The 18878-nt window shown below is 42.6% G+C and overlaps 1 protein-coding gene across 1 annotated transcript in view; it reads right to left on the bottom strand.

The window, feature by feature from the left end:
* The window catches only part of GALNT9 (polypeptide N-acetylgalactosaminyltransferase 9), a 142388-nt gene that overhangs the window by 67484 nt on the left and 56026 nt on the right, over positions 1 to 18878 (bottom strand). Inside the window, exons 5-6 of the mRNA XM_082774108.1 lie at positions 12007 to 12204; positions 3212 to 3329 (exon numbers count right to left, since the gene is read on the bottom strand). Of these exons, the coding sequence (XP_082630234.1) occupies positions 3212 to 3329; positions 12007 to 12204 (316 nt within the window). The remainder of the gene's footprint in view (positions 1 to 3211; positions 3330 to 12006; positions 12205 to 18878) is intronic.

The following is an 18878-nucleotide window of genomic DNA, read 5'->3' as shown; positions in this document are numbered from 1 at the left end:
TCTTGCAGTGAAACTGTCATCTTTGAAAAATATACTACAAGATGACATTATATAAGGGTCCATCTATTTCCCTACTGTTGCTAGCCTGCAAACATACCCACCTCCCTTTTATTTCCCAGAATGGCTGGTGCTTTTCCCAAACAAAGCATTATCTCCCTAGCCTGGCAGACACTGGCTTCACTGCAAAGCTACCCCATTAGGAGAATGTCACAGCTCTAACTGGTATATTTACACAAAAATAAACAAACAAACAAACAAAAAATGTGAGTTAAAAAGAACCGGAGAGCCCAGAGTATTTTCATCAGATGTGGTACTCCCAATCATTTTATGTGGGGCTTACTCAATACAGAAAATTGCTTAGGTTAATTATATAAATATTCCCAACTCTGGAATTTAGAAAAGGGTACAGCTAACACTGGAATATCCAAGATTTATTTATTATTAAATAAACAATAGATCTTAGGGGGATTAGCTGGGTTATCAAATAGTATCCTCCCAAATCAGCTCATTAGTTGCACCGACTTTCCCTATTCCACATTATGAAAACAATTTAAATGAAGGTTCATTAGATGCAATGTAATCTAATTCGGACTCTCCAAGCCTAATCCATTTTCCTTTAGCAGTAACATGATGATAATTTGCAAAGAAGTTTAAAGGATTATTGTCATAGCGTTTTAAAATAGGGTCTATTTTCAGACGAACGTGTCCCACCACTTCCCCACCATTATTTCTTGCTCTTTATTCATCCATTTATTCCTTCCTTTTGTGTCTTTCCTTGCTTCACACACAGTCACACATGGGCAATAGCATCCCTCCATGCAGCTGCAGGGGACATGCTCAGTACTCTGCCTCTCTTCCCTGCTCAGCTCGCCCAGGTGCTGTGCCAGTACAGCCACACTCCAGGGAAAGACAGCAGTAGCCCAGTTACCCTCACAAGGCTTCTGAGCAACAGCAAGTCTTCAACACTGGCTGCTGCGGAGAAAAGTTGGACAGCATCATGTGGAGATTTGCCTAGGAGATTCAGTGTACCATGAGGCTCGCAGCTGTGTCACACATTTGCTATAAAATCCATGCTGTGTGGCTTCTTCTGCTCCAGACTGGAAAGCTGATCTAGTATTCATTGTATAGGCACTGTGCTGAAATGCTAAGGAAATACTGTGTGGGAGGGTTGTGGCTTCGTAATTTCCTGGCCAGCCTCTGCCCTCCTGGTCCGAGTTTCTGGTCTGCAGTTGTCCTTGTTCCATGGCTGCTCCTCTGGACGCTGGTCCTTGTGCAGATCAGCACACCAGGACTCAGGAAAGGAATGAATTTTTGCAACTTACTTTGAGATTCTGCAGTTATAAAAAAAAGTCTTTGTAGATTCACGGGGATTTTATAAATATCCTACAGGGAAGGGAAGATGTTCCTGTGCATTTTCGTGCTGCTAGTTTCTGACAGCTCTGAAAGACACCCAGGAGGGGATCAGCAGAGGACTTGCAGATTAGAAGGCGCACACACTGAGTTACTTACTGTGCTGGATTCAGGCAGAAAACATAGACGGATGGTTCCGTGCTATTGTCATACAATGCATTGTACAGCTTATTGCAGAATGAACTCAATCATACTCCTGTACTTTTATAAATCCCTTTTCCAACTTTTAGAGTAGGGTTAATTATTCCTTATACAGAAAGACAACAAGTGAGCACACAAGCAAACAAACAAAAGCCCCAAAGACCAAGAACTGGTTTCTAGAACTTGGTATCTACAGACTTTAACAGGCTTCCTACCCCTGAAAACCTGTCTTCACACACTTCAAATCCTCGGCTCTTCAAGCAAGTGCCATTTCATAATCCTATTAAAACCTTTGCCTCCATTTACCAGGAGCCCTAATCGTACTCAGCAAGTTCTTCTCGTGTAAGGAAGAGTGACAGCTTTCAGATTTCTTAGGAGGCTTATTCATCAGCCACACCAGAGTTTTGCCAGAGCGTTCAATCTATTCAGGAAGCAGCCATGTGGAAAAAGTTTCAAACAGCTCAAAGCCCTGCACAATGATAAAGGAAAGCTCACACAATCCTGGTAATAGCCTGACCCTCTTAAGGAAAATTGGATGATTTGTGGTAGCAGTTTTTCTGTCCCCAGTGTGAATTCTGAACCTGAAAGTGTACGCAGTGTAGCCACACAGTCCCATTAAAAACCCCATCCCTCTTGTGATTCTGCAATAATAAACACACACCCATATGCAAAAACATGCTCTGGCTACAATGACCTTCCCTCCCAGCCCACTGGTGTGAAGGAGTTTGGAGCCATTTTACAAAAAAAAAAAGAAAAAAGAGCTGGATAAAGGATGGACTAATTTGATGTTCAGTGTTTCAGCATGAGCAGAATATATGCTTTAACGAGCACATTACATGCACCAGGGACGTGTTTCTGTGAAGCAGGGAATAAAGAGTAAGGGGAAAATAATTAAACAGCCAGCTTTATAATGAGGAAACTGTGTTCATGCAACATTAAGTAGTCTAATTTTCAAGTGCTAAGCAATGGCAGGTTCCTTGGACTTCAGAAGGACTTGATGGCAAGCAGCAACTTAAAAACAAGGCCAAAGGATGACAAGTATCAAATAGGCTCAGAAGCACAGTGCGGACTGATACCTGCTGGCCCCAAAGACTCTGTGAGAATACCACTGAAGAAGTCACAAAGTACAAGTCTGAAGGAAGACAATGTTGGAAAACATGATATACAGCAATCTCAGGACTGTACCTGTACCCCGTAGTTCTTATTCTGTAAAAAAGACCCTTAACGTCCTAAAACACCACCACAATTCTCATGTGTATTATGTAGAACATCTCTCAGCCTGGTCTTAGTTTTCTATCAGTACTGCATCTGCTAGACCACATACAGACAACATCATCTAGGTGCAATGAGCACACACAGACTGTTAGCACAGCTCTAAACACAAACAAAGCTACTGGAAAAGGAGGAGAATTTGTCTCATCGGGTTCATACACTGACAGAATGAACCAAGGAACCATATTTCTGACTGTTTTCAGTTGTCTCAATGCCAGTAAGACCAGGAACATTCATTTACTGGGACTGTCCGTTCCAGATAGCATTGCAGTATCAATTACTTCAGCGCAATGGCCTGCAGTCAGGTAGGCAGCACTTTTGCTGGGCCACAGGCTCCTGTTTTTCTTTGCAAACAGACATTGCACAAAGTGTCTCCTTTCTTACTCACCCTCATGCCTAATTCGATGTTTTCTCCTCCGTAGACCTCCATACCAGGGTCAAGTAGGCCAATCTCACCAAAATACTCTCGGTCTACTACAAACGAGCACCCAATCATGGCTGGTGTCCTGAAAGAGGCAAAAGAAAAGAACAAAGTCAGTTATTAGCTATTACAGAAACCACCTCCTAACAAATTTACACATAGCTGAATGCTTCTCCAATTTGTCCAGAAAATAATTCACAAGATATTTACCAGTGGCATCTCAGAAACATATTCACAAGGCAGTTTCATACACACATGAAAAACCGCCCTGACTGGGGAAAAGAAGACTCTTTTTACCCAGGTATTGGTGGATCCCACTGGTAGCAGCAGGTGGCTGCTGGACTGGCACTAGCACGAGGTCCTTTTCTCACCAGGAATTCATCATCTCTATAGCAGGAGGTTAAAAGGCTTCAAAGCAACGGCCGAGGTATGGTGAGATATAACAATTCTTTGTCCCTAATGCATACCCCGACATTGCAGAGCGCAGTCCGACCTGTGGCAGGAACTATTTGGTACCTTTGAAAAGGTTCATTTGCTGAAACACTCCTATTACTTAGCTGTAATGGACTCTGCTGTAGCGCTCACATTACTGGTACTGTTTCAGTCTCTCTCCCTTGCACTTTTTCTCTGTTTGAAAGCCATTGCAGCCTCTCAGATCATTACAGGCCCATGCTGCAGTGCACACTATCCCTCTCTTGTTTTCTCTGCATAATTGGAAAAGGCAGCTGTTGATAGAAACACATCTGATCGTCACCGTTTCTGACAAAGAAGCTGAAATAGCTCGGTTAACTCTCACGTTCCCCCCTTGAGTAAGACGCACTCCCTGGATTGCGAGCTGCAGAGGGGAGAGTCAGCAATGTTTACAAAGGCTTTCACGGATGACCTGGGACTGAAGTGGGGCTCTTAGCCAGCTCCCTGCAGCCACTCATTCCAAAAGGCTGGGGGAAACTAAGGCCAGGTGCCACAAACCCTACAAACAAACTGCGGCAGGGGCACCGCCAGAGCTCTCGGTGCTTAGACCTCTCCCACAGCCCCCCAGTCCCCCTCTTGTACGTGCAAGAAACACCAGCACGCCTCTGTTTGGTGCTGCTATTTGTGAAGGATGTCTGTTGGATCAGTCTCTTGGGTGCTCTCGGCAGGACACATCCCTCTTCTCTTTATTCATGTACTTATATACCGGGATTTTTGTGAGATGGATGGAATTTGTAAATGGTAATTATTAGCTAAAATGTGTCTTCTTGTTTATAGCTCCTAGAGCCACGCCTGAAGACAGACTTGCCTCAACAAAGGCTGAGATCCTGCATCATTGAAAAATGGTTTTTAGGCTACCAAGGAATAAATTTTGTCTGGAAAGTGAAATAAAAGAAGGGCATGACCAAAGAAAGGAAATTCGGTAGCTCTGAAATTAAATAAGCCTTTGAGGGATTATTTAGGTATTTCTTAAGCTTTAACCATGACAAAAAGAGAAGGGGGTGGGGAGAAGAAGCACAAGGCACTTTCTTCATTTGCTTTTTTATGTATTTAAAGCTAAGAACAAGGCTTCAGTGGATGAATGCTAGAGCATCACTGCTTTTTAAAACTGAGCTTTAGTTTTGGATTAGACCCACTCTCTTTCCAGCCCCCTAAAAAAATCCTCCAGAGGCAGTTCCTTAAAGCAGCAGGATGCTCCCAGGAGGGTTTTTCTCCTCCTTTCCTACCGAGGAGTGCTACATCTTGGCTCTACAGACTGCTCTCAGGTGCTGGAATCCCTCTCCCTTGGGGAGGGATTTTTACAGCCGCCAGCTCTGTCCATTAAAACACCAACCTGTTAATTGAATGGGGGTGGAAAATACATTTTGGATGCAACTACATAATCATTACTCTCAGACAAATGCCACTGAGGACTGCTGTTGCAACACTCTCTCTCTCTCTCTCACAGGTTTTATTTCTTCTCATTTGGTATACGCAAATGCAGGCAGACTCCACAAGCCTTCATGGCATATTCAGAAAAAAATATTTTCAGGAATGAGAATCAAAAGCAATGCAATGGCAGAAGGGACCACATCCAGCTCTTCAGAGATGCCAGTTAAAAATTGTCACCCTCAGTGCTTTTCTCCACTTGAATTTGGCTTCCCACAGTCACTGCACATCTGTGCAGCAGCACGGCTGCAGCCCCAGAAGCTGAAGGAGAGTGTGGTCACTGCAGGGAAAATGAAATGAGAAACCCAAGGCTTTGCCCTTGCCGCATCCTGATGCAAAGGAAGAAATTGCCTAGGAAGCACAACATTGCATTTTCTGAACAGTGTGTGTCAGCACCTCCATCAGGTTCAACCAGAGTTTTGGACATTCAGCCCTCATCAAGCCCAGGCCCTTAACTTCCCCGTGCTTTGACTGACCCAACTGTAAACTAAGTGCGATGCGATCGCACAGCCCAGTGAGCTGGCAACAGTGCTGTGAGGCTGGGACCTCGGCTCTGCTCCCAGCCCTGTCATTCACTTGCTCCTCAGTGAGCCACCTCCCTCAGCCTCTGCCTCTCTGGCTGCAAAGCACAGATAATAATACTGGATAAAAGTTTTTAAACTGCCTCGGCAGCTTAAAAGCCTTAAAATTCATTTCTAAAAGCACTTCCAGCTGTTTTTTTTATTTCATATTAGTCCGCGGCATAACACTGACATATTGCAAACACGTTCAGAAAACGTGTCCCCCAAAAAGCATGGTCACTTGGCTGTCATCTCTGGTTCCCCAGCACCTGAAAAGCTCCAGTATATCTACTGCTTCAATACAGCACAACAAGCACTCCCCTTGCAAGTCTGAAACAAACATACAAGCAAAAGCAACTGTGCTAACATGTCTTAAACTCCTACCCCTGGCCAAAGGGTGGAAAGTGAGAAGGTGCATGCCTTTAGCACTTCTCAGCTGCAAAGTGAAACAGATTAACTTAAACTACAGCTGCTGTATAGAAAATGACCTTTTTCCTTTAGTCATGGACTTTGTAGTAAACCAGAGACATTTTTAGAAGGAAGGCATCATGAACCAGCAGTTGGAGATGTACTGTTTTTTACCAACACCTCAAAGGTGTTGAGAGAATTAATTGATCTGTGCAATATTCTCTCACGCAACTGAGGATCCTATAAACTTTAATTATAATCAACAGCAGCAGCAAAAGGATAACAGGAAACACAGTAAAGTGGCTTTTACAGTTAAAATCTTAGAAGGCAGCACAGAATACTATTGATTCTGCGCTGGTGAAAGATACAGCATAGTCAATTTGTGGAAATTACTTGATGGCATGGCTGTAGCAAGGGAGATAGGGGAGAGAGATTATTCTGCATATTGCCCTGGGGAAAGGGAGGAAGCAGTGAAAGCAGCACTTCATGGCAGCAAATCCTTCCTCCCTGCTGCAGCAGGTACTGTGTGGGTGGTGACGTGGGGGAAGAGGCACTGCATGGAAGGGAGCAGTGCCTGCTGCCTGGTGGGCTCCAGGGGCAGAGAAGTGAAAGCCACTTGCTGTAGGTCTGAGCCGAGGCTGTTTTATTTTAGCAAGACCTCCGGGAGAATGGCTCTGTTGGTAGAACTGCAGCAGGTGCCCATACCCATTTCTCCAGCCAGGTCCATCGCCCTCCTTCCCTCTGTGGGCAGCTGAAGGATACTGCCTGGGGGCTTCGTCAGGAGCAAGCAAAGGAGAAAGGGCTGAGCACCAGACTGACATACTGCACGTGAAACCACAGCGTTTCCTCTTCGTTACACACCTTTCTCCCCCTGCCTTAAGGTCACTTTGTGTGCAATCAGGTCAAGTTGAAACAGTTTTCAGAGCATGCTGTAAGAACTACTTCCAGGACAACTGACCTGCAAAAGCACTCAAATATACAAATATAGACATTAAAATAATTACAAAAAAAATACATAAACATAAATCTATACACAGGGATAAGGAGAAAGAGGTTGAAATGACATATCACACACCATATCTTTGAGTTTTCCACCTCTCCTGGCAGAACATTGCTCTGATTCAGGTTCCTAAGCAGCATCTCAACCCTGACCTGACAGATAAGTGGGGAAGACTGCGTAAGCATTTATTTTTTCTTACAAATCATGTCTTTTGCAATAAAAGAATCACACCAGGCTGTGAGAACAGAACTCAAGGACAAATTTGCTGTTCAGGAGCTGCAGGAAAAAACCTGACAAGCTTAATGAAGAGAAGGTTTGCTAACTCCTTTGGAGAGATATAGCAAGAGAAAAAAAAAAAAAAAAAAAAGCAATTCAGAATGCTTGGCTAGGAATGCTTGGCAGGGAAACAGGGATGTAGAATAACATTTTGATGCCCCGCAGAAGTGTATTTTTTCGAACAGGCAGGACACCTGTCAGAACCTGGACAACTAAAAAAAAAACTGCTCTGTTATGGGCTCCGGTGAACCAGCAAATCAAAAGATGGCCAAAATCAATCAATTAACAGCCATCAGTTGTATTATTACATGACTGCATGGTTTATCCCAGCAGACTTTACAGCTGAACCCCTTCTTAAGCTCATGTACACGGATGGATTTCTTCCCAGGGCAGCATAGACAGCTGTATCCCCACCTCTACGACACAGCAGCACGTCTAACTTGCAGGTGACATGGGCATGCACAATCTCAGCTAAAGCAGGCAGCTTTAGCCTCACCGTAGGCATTCCAGACAATCATTCCTGTATGTGCACAAGACACACGTGCTTTCTGGAGTGGCTGACTCGGTGAGTGCACACACACGTTCCTTGCAGTACCAAGCCATAGCATATTAAAGCAGTAAGTGAGAACATGCAACAACGAGCTGCACCGCTGCTGCTGGAGGAAGATAATACAGAAAGCCGTGCAACACTCGGCTGAGTGAGGCTGACTAACGACTCCAGTGTTAGTGGCTGCAGATCATGAAACCAAACAGAGCAGTCCATCAACATCATGTCAGGCGTGGGAAGACGAGACAGAGCTCAGGATACCAGGCACCTTCCTTGCTGTTCCAAAATCCAGGAGTATCTTTTGTACAGAGAAAAAAAATCCACCGTGTTTCACTGCACAGTCAAATTCATTAGAAACCCTCTGAAATGGTATCCTTTGTTACGTGGTTTGTTGCCAGATGATAAGGACATTTTTGGGCAGCGTGCTCTCAGGAACACAAATGGAAAATGATGTGATGGACACAGCGTGTCAAAATACCGATCCTCATTTAAATCTTCATGTTAGAGACATCTTACATCTTAAATGTCAAACATGCAAAATGGATTGCCTGCAGAAGCAAGGGGAACATTGGTTGTTCTGAATTTCAGACTATTAACATGGAGAAAAAAAAAAAAAAAGAACTGACTTTGAACTGTACCAGAAATTACAAAATCTGACACTTCATTCTTGCTATGTCTTTACCTTTGTTTGCACTTCAAGGCCACATTCCTTTTGTCACTTGGACCACAACAGCTGGTCTGGCATATTATGGTGTGCACTTGACATAACTGCCTATATGGTGTCCCATGGACTTGAGGGGCAGTTCCTGCTCCTTCACAGCAAGGCTCTAAATAGGATTGCATGGCTGTTAGTGTTCAAGAAAGTAGAGGATCAGGCTTCAAGTAACAAACTTCCGAGAAAAGGAGAAGTAAGCACATCTGTTGTGTAATCCCAGAAGAAAACAGAAATTGGACTCTACTTCCTAAATATCTCATCCAATTCTGCAGATCGAGATATTTATTCATGCAATGTAAACATCAGAAATGCCAGGGCTCTGATCCTCTCTGATACCAGGGCACATGTTTTCCACTGAAAATTTTTAATCCCTTTGGAGATCTGGGAGTAAGAATTCGTCTACATCAACCACATAACCAATCTTAGGGTTATTAGTTATTAGCCTTTTCTTTTACAAAACAGAGACATGCAAAACAAACCCCTTATTTGCTAAAGACAGTGTCAAAGGAAGCTTTAGGGGAGACAGGCAAAGACTGAATGAACTTGCAGTTTTTGTGATGACGAACAGTCTTATGAATGCACTGAACAGACACAGGGCTCCAAACGCTGTCAATGTGGACCAGTTTGCCTGCCTGCCAAACTGGACTGAAACAGAAATCATTGTTGCAGTACACTGTGTGGAAAGCTAGTTACAAAACCAAACCCTGTCCCAGACCTACAGAGACTTTTAAAGAAATCTGCTTACTTTTCTGATTTCCCCTTCCTTTTGAAAATGTACCTTAAATTTTTACAGTTAGTAAGTTCCTATCATGCATGCTTTCAAATCCCAGTTCTTAATACAGACTTCCTGAGCCTTTCCATCAATTACACTCATACTTCCATTCTTTCCATTACCATAATTACACCGGCATCTCATTTAAGACACAAAATTGCATTGTATTTCTATAGCAAGGCATAACCCAACAGCACAAAACAGCACAGCCAAATGCCTTGGCAAATCCACTCAGGTGCTATTCCATCAGAAATCAGGGCAGCATGGCTATAAAGCGACTGCTCTGCTCTCCTTGATCACTGCCTTCAAAGCACACGTTCCCAGGGAGCCATGTAAGCATTCACGGTTCAACATTGACATCTCTGCATTTTAGGGCATGTAATTTGTGATTTGCTGGAGAGAGCCTTCCATACTGAGAACATCTCGGTGCTCCTTGTGTTTGTCAGCAAGGGTCAGGTGCTCTCCTCCTCATGCTGCTGGTCTCGTCTCTGTGCAATTTATGCACTGGTGAGCTGGAGGGTTTCCGCTCAGAAGAAAATCACTGCTCTTGGGAGCCAGCTGCTTATGTGCATCAGATTGCAACACTACTCAGGGCCTGAGTTTTTGGACCTTATTCACTTCTTTATTGCTCCAACTCAGTGCCAGTATAACTCTGGCAAGAACTTGACCGTAAACCTGAGGGGAGCCTACGGTGGTAAATCAGGTCCCGAACAGCTGAAAGAAAACTAACACTTCTCACAGCATCACAGGGATAAGATTCCTTATTCTCTATTAAAAAAGATCCGTAGCTCAATTTCCAGAAGTTCTTTGCAGAATTCCACGCTTCAGAGGGTGCACTAGCTACCTGAAAATAGTGCACTGAAAATTGTGTCTAAGGAAGTTGCTGAGGTTTAACCTCTTGGTTCAGTCTTATGTGATATTTGACAATGTTCTCCTGAACAGAAGATACTCAAATACGAGAACAACCAATGTGAAAATTAATACAGTGATTTCACATATAAACTGGAAGTAATGAAGTGTGCAAAACCTTTCGGGAATAAAAGGCTGAAACCCCCATTTCAGGAGTGAAAGCTTTGGCTGATTAATTTTTCTTCTTCAATAATCTATTTCTCAAAGCTGAGTGAAATAGATATAAAACACCTGCACTTTTAAAACAATGACAGGAGGACAGGGCATGCTATCCAAGAAAACCGATTTTCTAAGTAATTACTTTACTGCTTATTGAGGTTTCAAGCTGAGCAAAGGGTCAGTGAGGAAGGACTGTGCTGTCCTGTGATAAGTAAGGTTAATGTCACTGCACAGCTCTGTCTTGCAGTCACAGGGCATATGAGTGAACCTAAGAGCAACTTGCAACACTTGCTCAAATGTGGACTGAAATATTATTTCCTGTATGAGGGCCGGATCCTGTGAGATGGTTCCAGCCAACCAGTCTTAGAAATGTGAGCAGTCTGTCTGTGTCCTTTCACTCCTAAAAGACCACTTGGGCCCTTCCTGTTGGACAAGGTTCAAGTTGCTTGGATGGATTGGGAATAAACTTCTTGGGACCCAACAACTCAGGTTCTATGCTGGAAGGGAAGTATATCACCTTCTGTGCCAGAGCGTGCATTGGGCCCATACAACACAGGTTTAGTTTACTTTAGGATGGAGCTGGTACACATCAGGATGAAGATGTCTCTAAGGTGGCAGTTTGTATCCTTCTTAAGAAAGCTCAAAAACAGGGCAGAGAAACCAAAAGTGCATAGGTGAGCTATGTATTTTTTAGCATTCGTTTCAGCTGTTGCTAAAAAAGTGCCTTCACCCAGCATGGCACTTCTCAGCGGAGCTGTAAGACAAGCACCTGCCCCAGAGAAGAAAGGCTAGATGTGAACTTTCAAATGAAGGGGAAAGAAAGTCCCTTTCTCATCAGTTCCTGTTATCCCTCTAAACAATACTCAAAACTGCTATCACAATTCCTGAAACAGTATTTCCTTAGAAAATTCCATTTCTGTAAGGCAAAATGTTACCTTACAGAGAAAGTAAAATGATACTCTGCTTATATGGTCCAGTGTTATTTTAAAATTCATCCAGGGGGAAAACTCAGAACATATGTAAAATTCTCCAGAAAAAGAGCAACTCTCCAACAAGACAAGGCTAACACATCTCCTACTTGTGCTGCTGGGAAGCTCTGGTTTGGGCTGATGTCCAAGAATGCTGCCTACAGACCCAAAGTGAAGACAGCCTCCTTGTAATCACATACAAAATACCTTCGTTTCTCATACACACAATGTTTATCTGGCTCATTACACATGCCACAGTCCGTTTAGAAAATAAAAGCCTAGATGAAAAAGATCTTGCTATCCTACTAAGGGACACAACATGAACTTGAATCACATTTCACAACTAAAGCACACTCACTTCTATGCACACTGCAGTGCAGCTCTGAGTTGTGACACATGCATCAACTGCTTTGTAGAGCCATCTGTTTTTCTCAGTTTCATTTTACTATCCCTGTACAAAAGCCTCCAGCCTTGGTTCACTTGAATTCTCCCTTGGCAGACAGCTGACATGGAGATACCCTTAGTACCAAAGTGACACGGGAGATTTACCTGATGGGAGCTGATTCATCCCCTTTATCGAGCCAGTCCTGTGGTGGGATTATGTACATGCACCAGAGGCCCCAGTTATAGCCATGGGCTGCGTTGGCATATTGCTGCACTTCAAAAGTGTTGTACTTGATGTTGTCAATCGCTGGTAAGATGATCCGCTTTCGATCTTCTTTGATCCGGGTAAGTGCGGGTTCCACCCTGAGAACAATAAAAAGAGGAAAATGTTTTACAGCCACCCATTTAGACCAAGTCCCTTCTTTGCAGTCTGATAAACCAAAGTTCTCTGATACTGAGAGGAGGAACCAGTAAGATGGCAGCCCAAAACCCAGTGCAGCAGGATTGAGTGCAGGTCACTGCCATAGAGCAGAAGCCAGGGTTCAGTGTGGCACATTTCACATACCAACATCACACGAATTATTGCCTCTATGGAGCTGTACCAGGGTTTAACAACACAACGTTTCCCAAACACTTATTCTGATGCCTGGACACTGTCATTTCAGTGTGCAATGGGCAAGCATTGAGAGTAACTAAATCTCTTCATGTCTACACCACCAGGATGCCTCTTGCTTATAGGGCCTGAAGAACAAAAAGGGACTGAATCAATCTGAAGGTTACTCAAAGGTTTTAATCTTGTTTTCTAAGGACTGACCCCATTGGATCTAGCTTGGATGACAAGCATGGCTGCATTATACCTTCTAAAGCCTCTCTGGCAATAAGAAGGTCTCAGTAGACAGATAGTGCAAAAGCAGCAAGCTGCAGGAAATGTGCCATCATTTCAAAAGGCTTTAAAACATCAATGTGCTTTCAACAGCACCTACTTCCCAAAGTATTTCAGGAAAGTAAAAAGCTTCAGTGCAAACACCCATTTCTGACCAAGGTAGTCTGAAGTTGCTAAGAATTTTGAGAGAAACAGATCCAAAAAGGCAGCAAACTTACATAAGGGTGGAAAGCACTTCTCAAAGCAGCACTAGAAACAGACACCAGCTTGTTCTTTTGTAACTGTTTCCTCTTGAAATAAACTTTGAAGATTCTGCAGAGCTCTCACATGTATCTTCTCTGAGGGAAGGGTGGCTTGCTGTGATTCACAGGGGTAGTAGGAGTTGAACACTGATCTTTTCTCATTATACTTTTGTTGTTGGTTAAAAGGCAATCATTCTCCTGTGCTTTCAATTTGTTGTTTCATATTCTGTTATATTTTGTTTGTTACCATGTATTTTCTTGTGTAGACCAACAGAAAGGGACAAGTTATGAAATTAATTCAACCTCCATTTTCATTCTGCATTGTCTCAGTCTGAACTAACACAAATTTTCTGATCTCATCTGTAAGAAAACAGCATTTTCTCTTTACTCAAATATGGCCAAAATATTTCTCTTTTGTGTGCACAAACTCCATATTGCTTACATGAGGCCATGAACTGTTTGCTTTCTCTTTTTTTACCCCTCTCACTTCTGTAAAAAGAGACAGATTCAGTGAAACCTTTGAGTATCGAGGATGAGCTACTGCAGATAAAGCATCACAAAATCATGTAAAATAAGGGCATGACTGAAAAAAAAAATGCAAGGCGTTGCAGCATTTCATTTGGAAAGAAGCTGTAGAGAGTTAAGCTAGTTTTATGTGGAATCCTCTAGAAAAAGGACATTTGAATTTAATCAGCTAAACACCAATAGTACAGAACATGTAAATTTTAATAAAAAGATTGATCACACGCGTGGTGGGAAGAGAAGGACCCCACTGCAAGCTGCAGAAATCCCCCTTGTCTTCTCTCTGAAGGCCTGGCCAGGAATGTTATGCATTAGATGTTCATCTCTTATGCAACATGTGTAGTATTCTTACTTTACTTAATTTATTCTGAAAATAAATCAAGGCATCCCTCATGATTGGACTGCTTTGAAGTCTGTCTTACTACTGCCGGCCTCCAATTTTTGGTGCGGTACCTCTGCTATCAAAGTCTACTCCTGCAAGGCACTAAGGGCCTCCAAAGAAGCATTTAAAGAGCAGCACCCCAGGCAAAACCAAAATTTTAATTTTTATTTTTAGTGGGAGAGACAAGAAATACCTGAGAGAGAGTCAGGACAGTGCAGTACATTATCTGGAATGCCAATTCATAAAGTCCTTAGGCCACACACATGAACCTCCCTAAAAAGCCAATGTGACCTACCAAATCAGGGTAAGCCGGTTTTGTTATTAATATGAGATTATAGTTATGAGATTAAGTGCTTTAAAAAACAGCGGGTGTCCAGCAGAAAAACTCTTGCAACTCCAATAAAGCAGGGAAGAATGCAAAAAAAGATGAATCTAGTTTGTTATTTCCATAATATTATCTCAGTTCATCAGCCTAGAGGCAGATGTCAGCCAGCCACGCTTCTCCCATCACTAATCAGGTGCCACCGTGCTCAGCTGTGGTAATCCCCATGCATAATATCAGTAGGAGGCTCTCCCACTCCTTTCTGGCCTCTGAAATGAAGGTTTTCAAAACACCAAACAACAGGTATAGATGTTAATGACAGGCCACTAATTAACCTGTAAAGGAGTCCTCCTTGCAGATATGGGGAAAAAAATGACCTTGGAGGAGGTCACTGTCCTTGCAGAGTGCTTGAAGCAGGAGCCTTGTTACAAAATTGACTCAAACAACATTTCAGAAGCCCTTGTGTGTTGCCAAAGATACATCTCTGAAGCCCCTGGACATCGCTTTAGCAGATTTGGTACAGAAGTTATCACAGAGTGGAGGGATTACATCCTCCAGAGAGCAGACTGAGTCACACAGGAAATGAGCAAATCCAGTGCAGAGTTCTTCTGTTACTTGACAAAACTCAAAATGGAGTGACTTCTCAGCTAAACCTTGTACCCCTGTCACATTTCCCAGCTTCCCTTGCCCAACCAGGGACAGCAGAAATAGCAAGGGGGTATTTGAACACCAAGCCCTATCACACTGCAGTACGATCTACAGGAATATTCAAGCCCCCAGATTCTGCAAATGCCCTCTGCACCACCAACATTGCTTGTGCTTTTTCTACCTGCCAAGATCCTGAGGTAACAGCCAGTCTGTCTAATGAGGTAGTACTATGAGCTTCAACAGGAAAGGGTAATAGACTCTGTTTACATTGCCTAATCCATGAAATATGATTTTTTGTTGTTGTTGTTGTTGTTGTTTTTTTTGTTGTTGTTTTTTAATTGCTATTCACTGCTAGCCAAGTCCAGACCTGGAGTATCTCTTTTGGCCTCAGCAGACTTGCACGGTAGCCTTGTGTCTGTCGGCTGAGCTGCACTGGCATCAAATCCTTTGTCAACTTTGGTGGTAATTCTGGCTTTGTCTGATTGTTTAAGGTTTTTGAAAGGATTATGCTTAAATCTTTCCTCACCATTTCTAATTTTTTCCTTTATTTTAAGCTGCTACATTCTTATGTGGATTTACTCATCCTCTTCATACATGCCAATGTTCATTTCTTTGCTTTCCTCATCTCTTGTCTTCTCCACTGAGCATCTGGAGAAATCAGGTGCTCCTGGCAGCTCCCTGGACAAAAATGACTGAGTGGAAGAGGTTGCTGAAGTCCAAGTGAGTTTGCCGTGCTGTGCTGATGAGCTGCAATATGGCATTTGAGTATTTCCTTTCCACATGGCCGCTGCTGGCAGTGAGGCAGGATTCAGCCCTGCCTAATTAGGTATACAAGCCAGATGTGAATTTTGAGATTCTTCCCTTTTTTTTTTTTTTTCACAGATGCCAAAAAAAATACTAGATTCCTAGCTTGTATACGAGAAACATACTTTATGGGAACAGAGCAGCATACATTGTTGACAAGTTATTTACTGAAGCAAGAGGAAAAATTCTCCCAGGCATATTCACAGACATGACGGATTTCAGTAAACTAAATATAATCACAAGATTCAGCTTTATAGGTAGTGCTTAGCCTCATCCAGGCTTGCTTGTTTGTTTGTTTTTTCCCCACCTTATAAAAACCAAGCAGACAATTTGGGCTAGAATTTGAGTGACAAAGAAGTTCCTCCCTTCTATCCACACTAAAAGTGTATATTTGTCAGCGTTGTCCTCCCCCTCTGAATATATTGCTAGCAAATGGATAAAGCCAGAAGAGAGAGGACAGTAAATTTAATTCTCTCATAGACTCAGCTAAGCTAATGCCTATTTTCACTTGGGTTTTATTTCTCTGAAGTGGCTCCTGAAATATAGGAACACACTGCAAATGTCTCATTCCCACGTGAGTCCTGCAACTGACAGTACATGGTTGAAAAGCCAGAAGGCAGATATGGCTTTACCATAATTCTGGTGGGCTTCTCACAGGCACATTGACATCCACAGCAGGTGCTTTGGTAAGTGAATCCTCCCTGCAGAAACTGTCCTGGGGGATTTGTGGAAGGAATCTCTCATCAGGAGCTAAAGGATGTGTTGATTTGTCAGAGACTGTTGGGCGTATATCTAAATACAGCCCATGCATTTCATGTTTTTGCCTACCCGTGGCATAAGAGGCAGGTCAAACAATGGAATTTCCAAGATGTTGAGCATCCAGGTTGACTTCTAAGGGAGTGCAAGCAATGCCAGTACTGTGGGCTTCAAAGAGAAAGTGCTCCCAAGATAAACATTAGAGTTCAGAAAAGAGTTGGAAGGCAGAATTTAACCCAGAGAACAAAATAAGCTTCTAAGAAGATTGAGAGCAAAAGCAGAGGTCATGCTGTGAGCATACTTGCTTCTCTAATCCTGTTGTAAGTCTGTCTCTGAACATATATGCATTCTCTGTTTAATATTGGGCCAACGCAGAGCAGCTTGAACCCCAGGAGACATAAGAGCAAACACAAATTTTATGCTGTCTTACATCCTTATCAGATTGCAACAGAGCTCATGCCAATGGGGAAGTCTGATTTTTCACAACGCTAAAAAGAACAGCTTCTTCCAGATTTTTTTTTTCTTAAAAAAAAAGAAGATAAAAACAAGTTAGTAATGAGCTCCTCAGCACACATGATTATATAATTTACCCTTTAAATATGTAAAACCACCTACTGACTTCAAGCAGACTTCTAAGAAGGCACAACATAGGAATAAGCACATGTGATATAAGAGAAGAAACCAGATGCATGCCACGGGCCAGAACCTCTGCTGTCCGACTCCTCTGCTCCAATGAACTTCACAACTCCAGGGAAGCTTTGCCAACCTGCATCATTTGAGGAAGAGGTCCAGAATAACTTTCAGTTTGTAAGCAGAAGGATTGCACTAGGCATTTGTCACCAGCTTCTTTCTATTTATTTTTTCTTAAATGGCACTTCTTCTGCATTTGTCCAAAACCAAACCCTTTCATAACCCTTTCAGTGTTGGGAAAGTTTCTCTTATGTTCTGCCCCTTCCTAAGTGGATATCTGAATAACCTGCTCTCTAGGTTGTTTTGAGATAAACGTACATTTTTTTCCTCTCCATTATAGCCATTCAAATTTTTACTCCAATAAAAAATGAACTAATATTAAAAAAATCCAACTTTGTTTTTATCTCCCCCTCCCCCACAAACCATAATTCCTTTTTCTTCTGTGAAGACTCTTCCTTAAGTTCTTATAAGACATAAATGAACAACCATATGGTATTCTCTCTTAGACGTTATGGCTCAGTGTATTTAACACTTTATTTTACTCTGGCTGTAGCACTGCCAGAAACTATGAAGTAAAATCTTAACTCAGAAACATAAGAAAAAAGGATGTGTAAACTGAAAGCTTATTTTGCATGTGATTTTATATGCTGCCTCAAATTTCACTGACAATATGCATTTTTCAGATGCAGACAAGGAGATCTACAGACATACAGAATTCTCCACTGAGGCCAACTGTGGAATATTTCATGCAGAGTTCCTTTCCTGTAAATAAGTGCTCACAGAAGTAAAAAAAAAAAAAAAAAAAACACAAAACACATAACTATTAAAAAAAAAAAATCACACTCCCTTCCCCAGTCTCTAAGATGAGGAAGAAATTCCCCATCTGTTCTGCCTGACATCTCTATCAGGGAGGTTTCAGCCCTGCAGCCCCCAGTCAGACTGGAGCAAACACAGGATAAAAGCCTGCTGGAGAGTTAAAGATCAGCTGTTTGGCTGCCAAATCTGAATAGCTCTTTTCTGCACCACTGAAAAGCAATGAGGATGCCTCAATGAGCACTCTAGGTTGTTTAGGTAGATGAATAGCTGAAGGTGCTGTTCTTGCACGTCCTGTGTATGCAAGCTGGTGCTGCCCCATGCATCAGAAGGGCCATGTGGTATCTGCTGCATGCTGCCCTCTTCACTCAGACAATGTTAGTTCACTTTTGCTGTCTGAAACATGTCCCATTCAGTTATCACACTGATCCTAAGTGAAGGTAGAGTCTGTGGATGAGGAAAAACCCCTTCAATAAAGACATGTCCTTTCCTTTGCATAATTAAAACTTCCCAAGTCAAACTCAGCCTGGTACCGGGGATGCTGTGATGAAGCGTATCCTTGTCCTGATTCCCATTCCTGGGTGCGAATCCTCCAAAGGGGAAGGACTACAAACCACTTCACCCTCAGCTTCAGTGCTTCTCTCGCTAGAAGGAAAGAAGGTCCCAGGCCTTGCCAGGTCCCCAAAGAGCCACGTGACCTTGTGACTTTGTCCTACAGAAGTGTAACTACATCTCCATTAAAAAGTAGTTAGGATAACCATAGCCAGTAGAAAATTAGGAGGAAATCAACTTCCTTTTTCATTTACACACTTGCTGGAGAATCCATTGCTTAAGGCCACTATAGCAAATTGCATTACATATTACAGAATGAAATAGTATCTGCAAAGGGTTATTCATAGACCTGGGATCTTGATCTTTAGCTTTTTTTCTTAGTTCCTTAAATACCCCATTTTCTATCTTCTTAAAACACTGCCA

Source organism: Aythya marila, assembly GCF_965140915.1.
Source record: "Aythya marila genome assembly, chromosome: 17".
NCBI lineage: Eukaryota > Metazoa > Chordata > Aves > Anseriformes > Anatidae > Aythya > Aythya marila.
The sequence above is the reverse complement of the archived record's forward strand: the minus strand, read 5'-3'. Positions and strand labels throughout refer to the sequence as shown.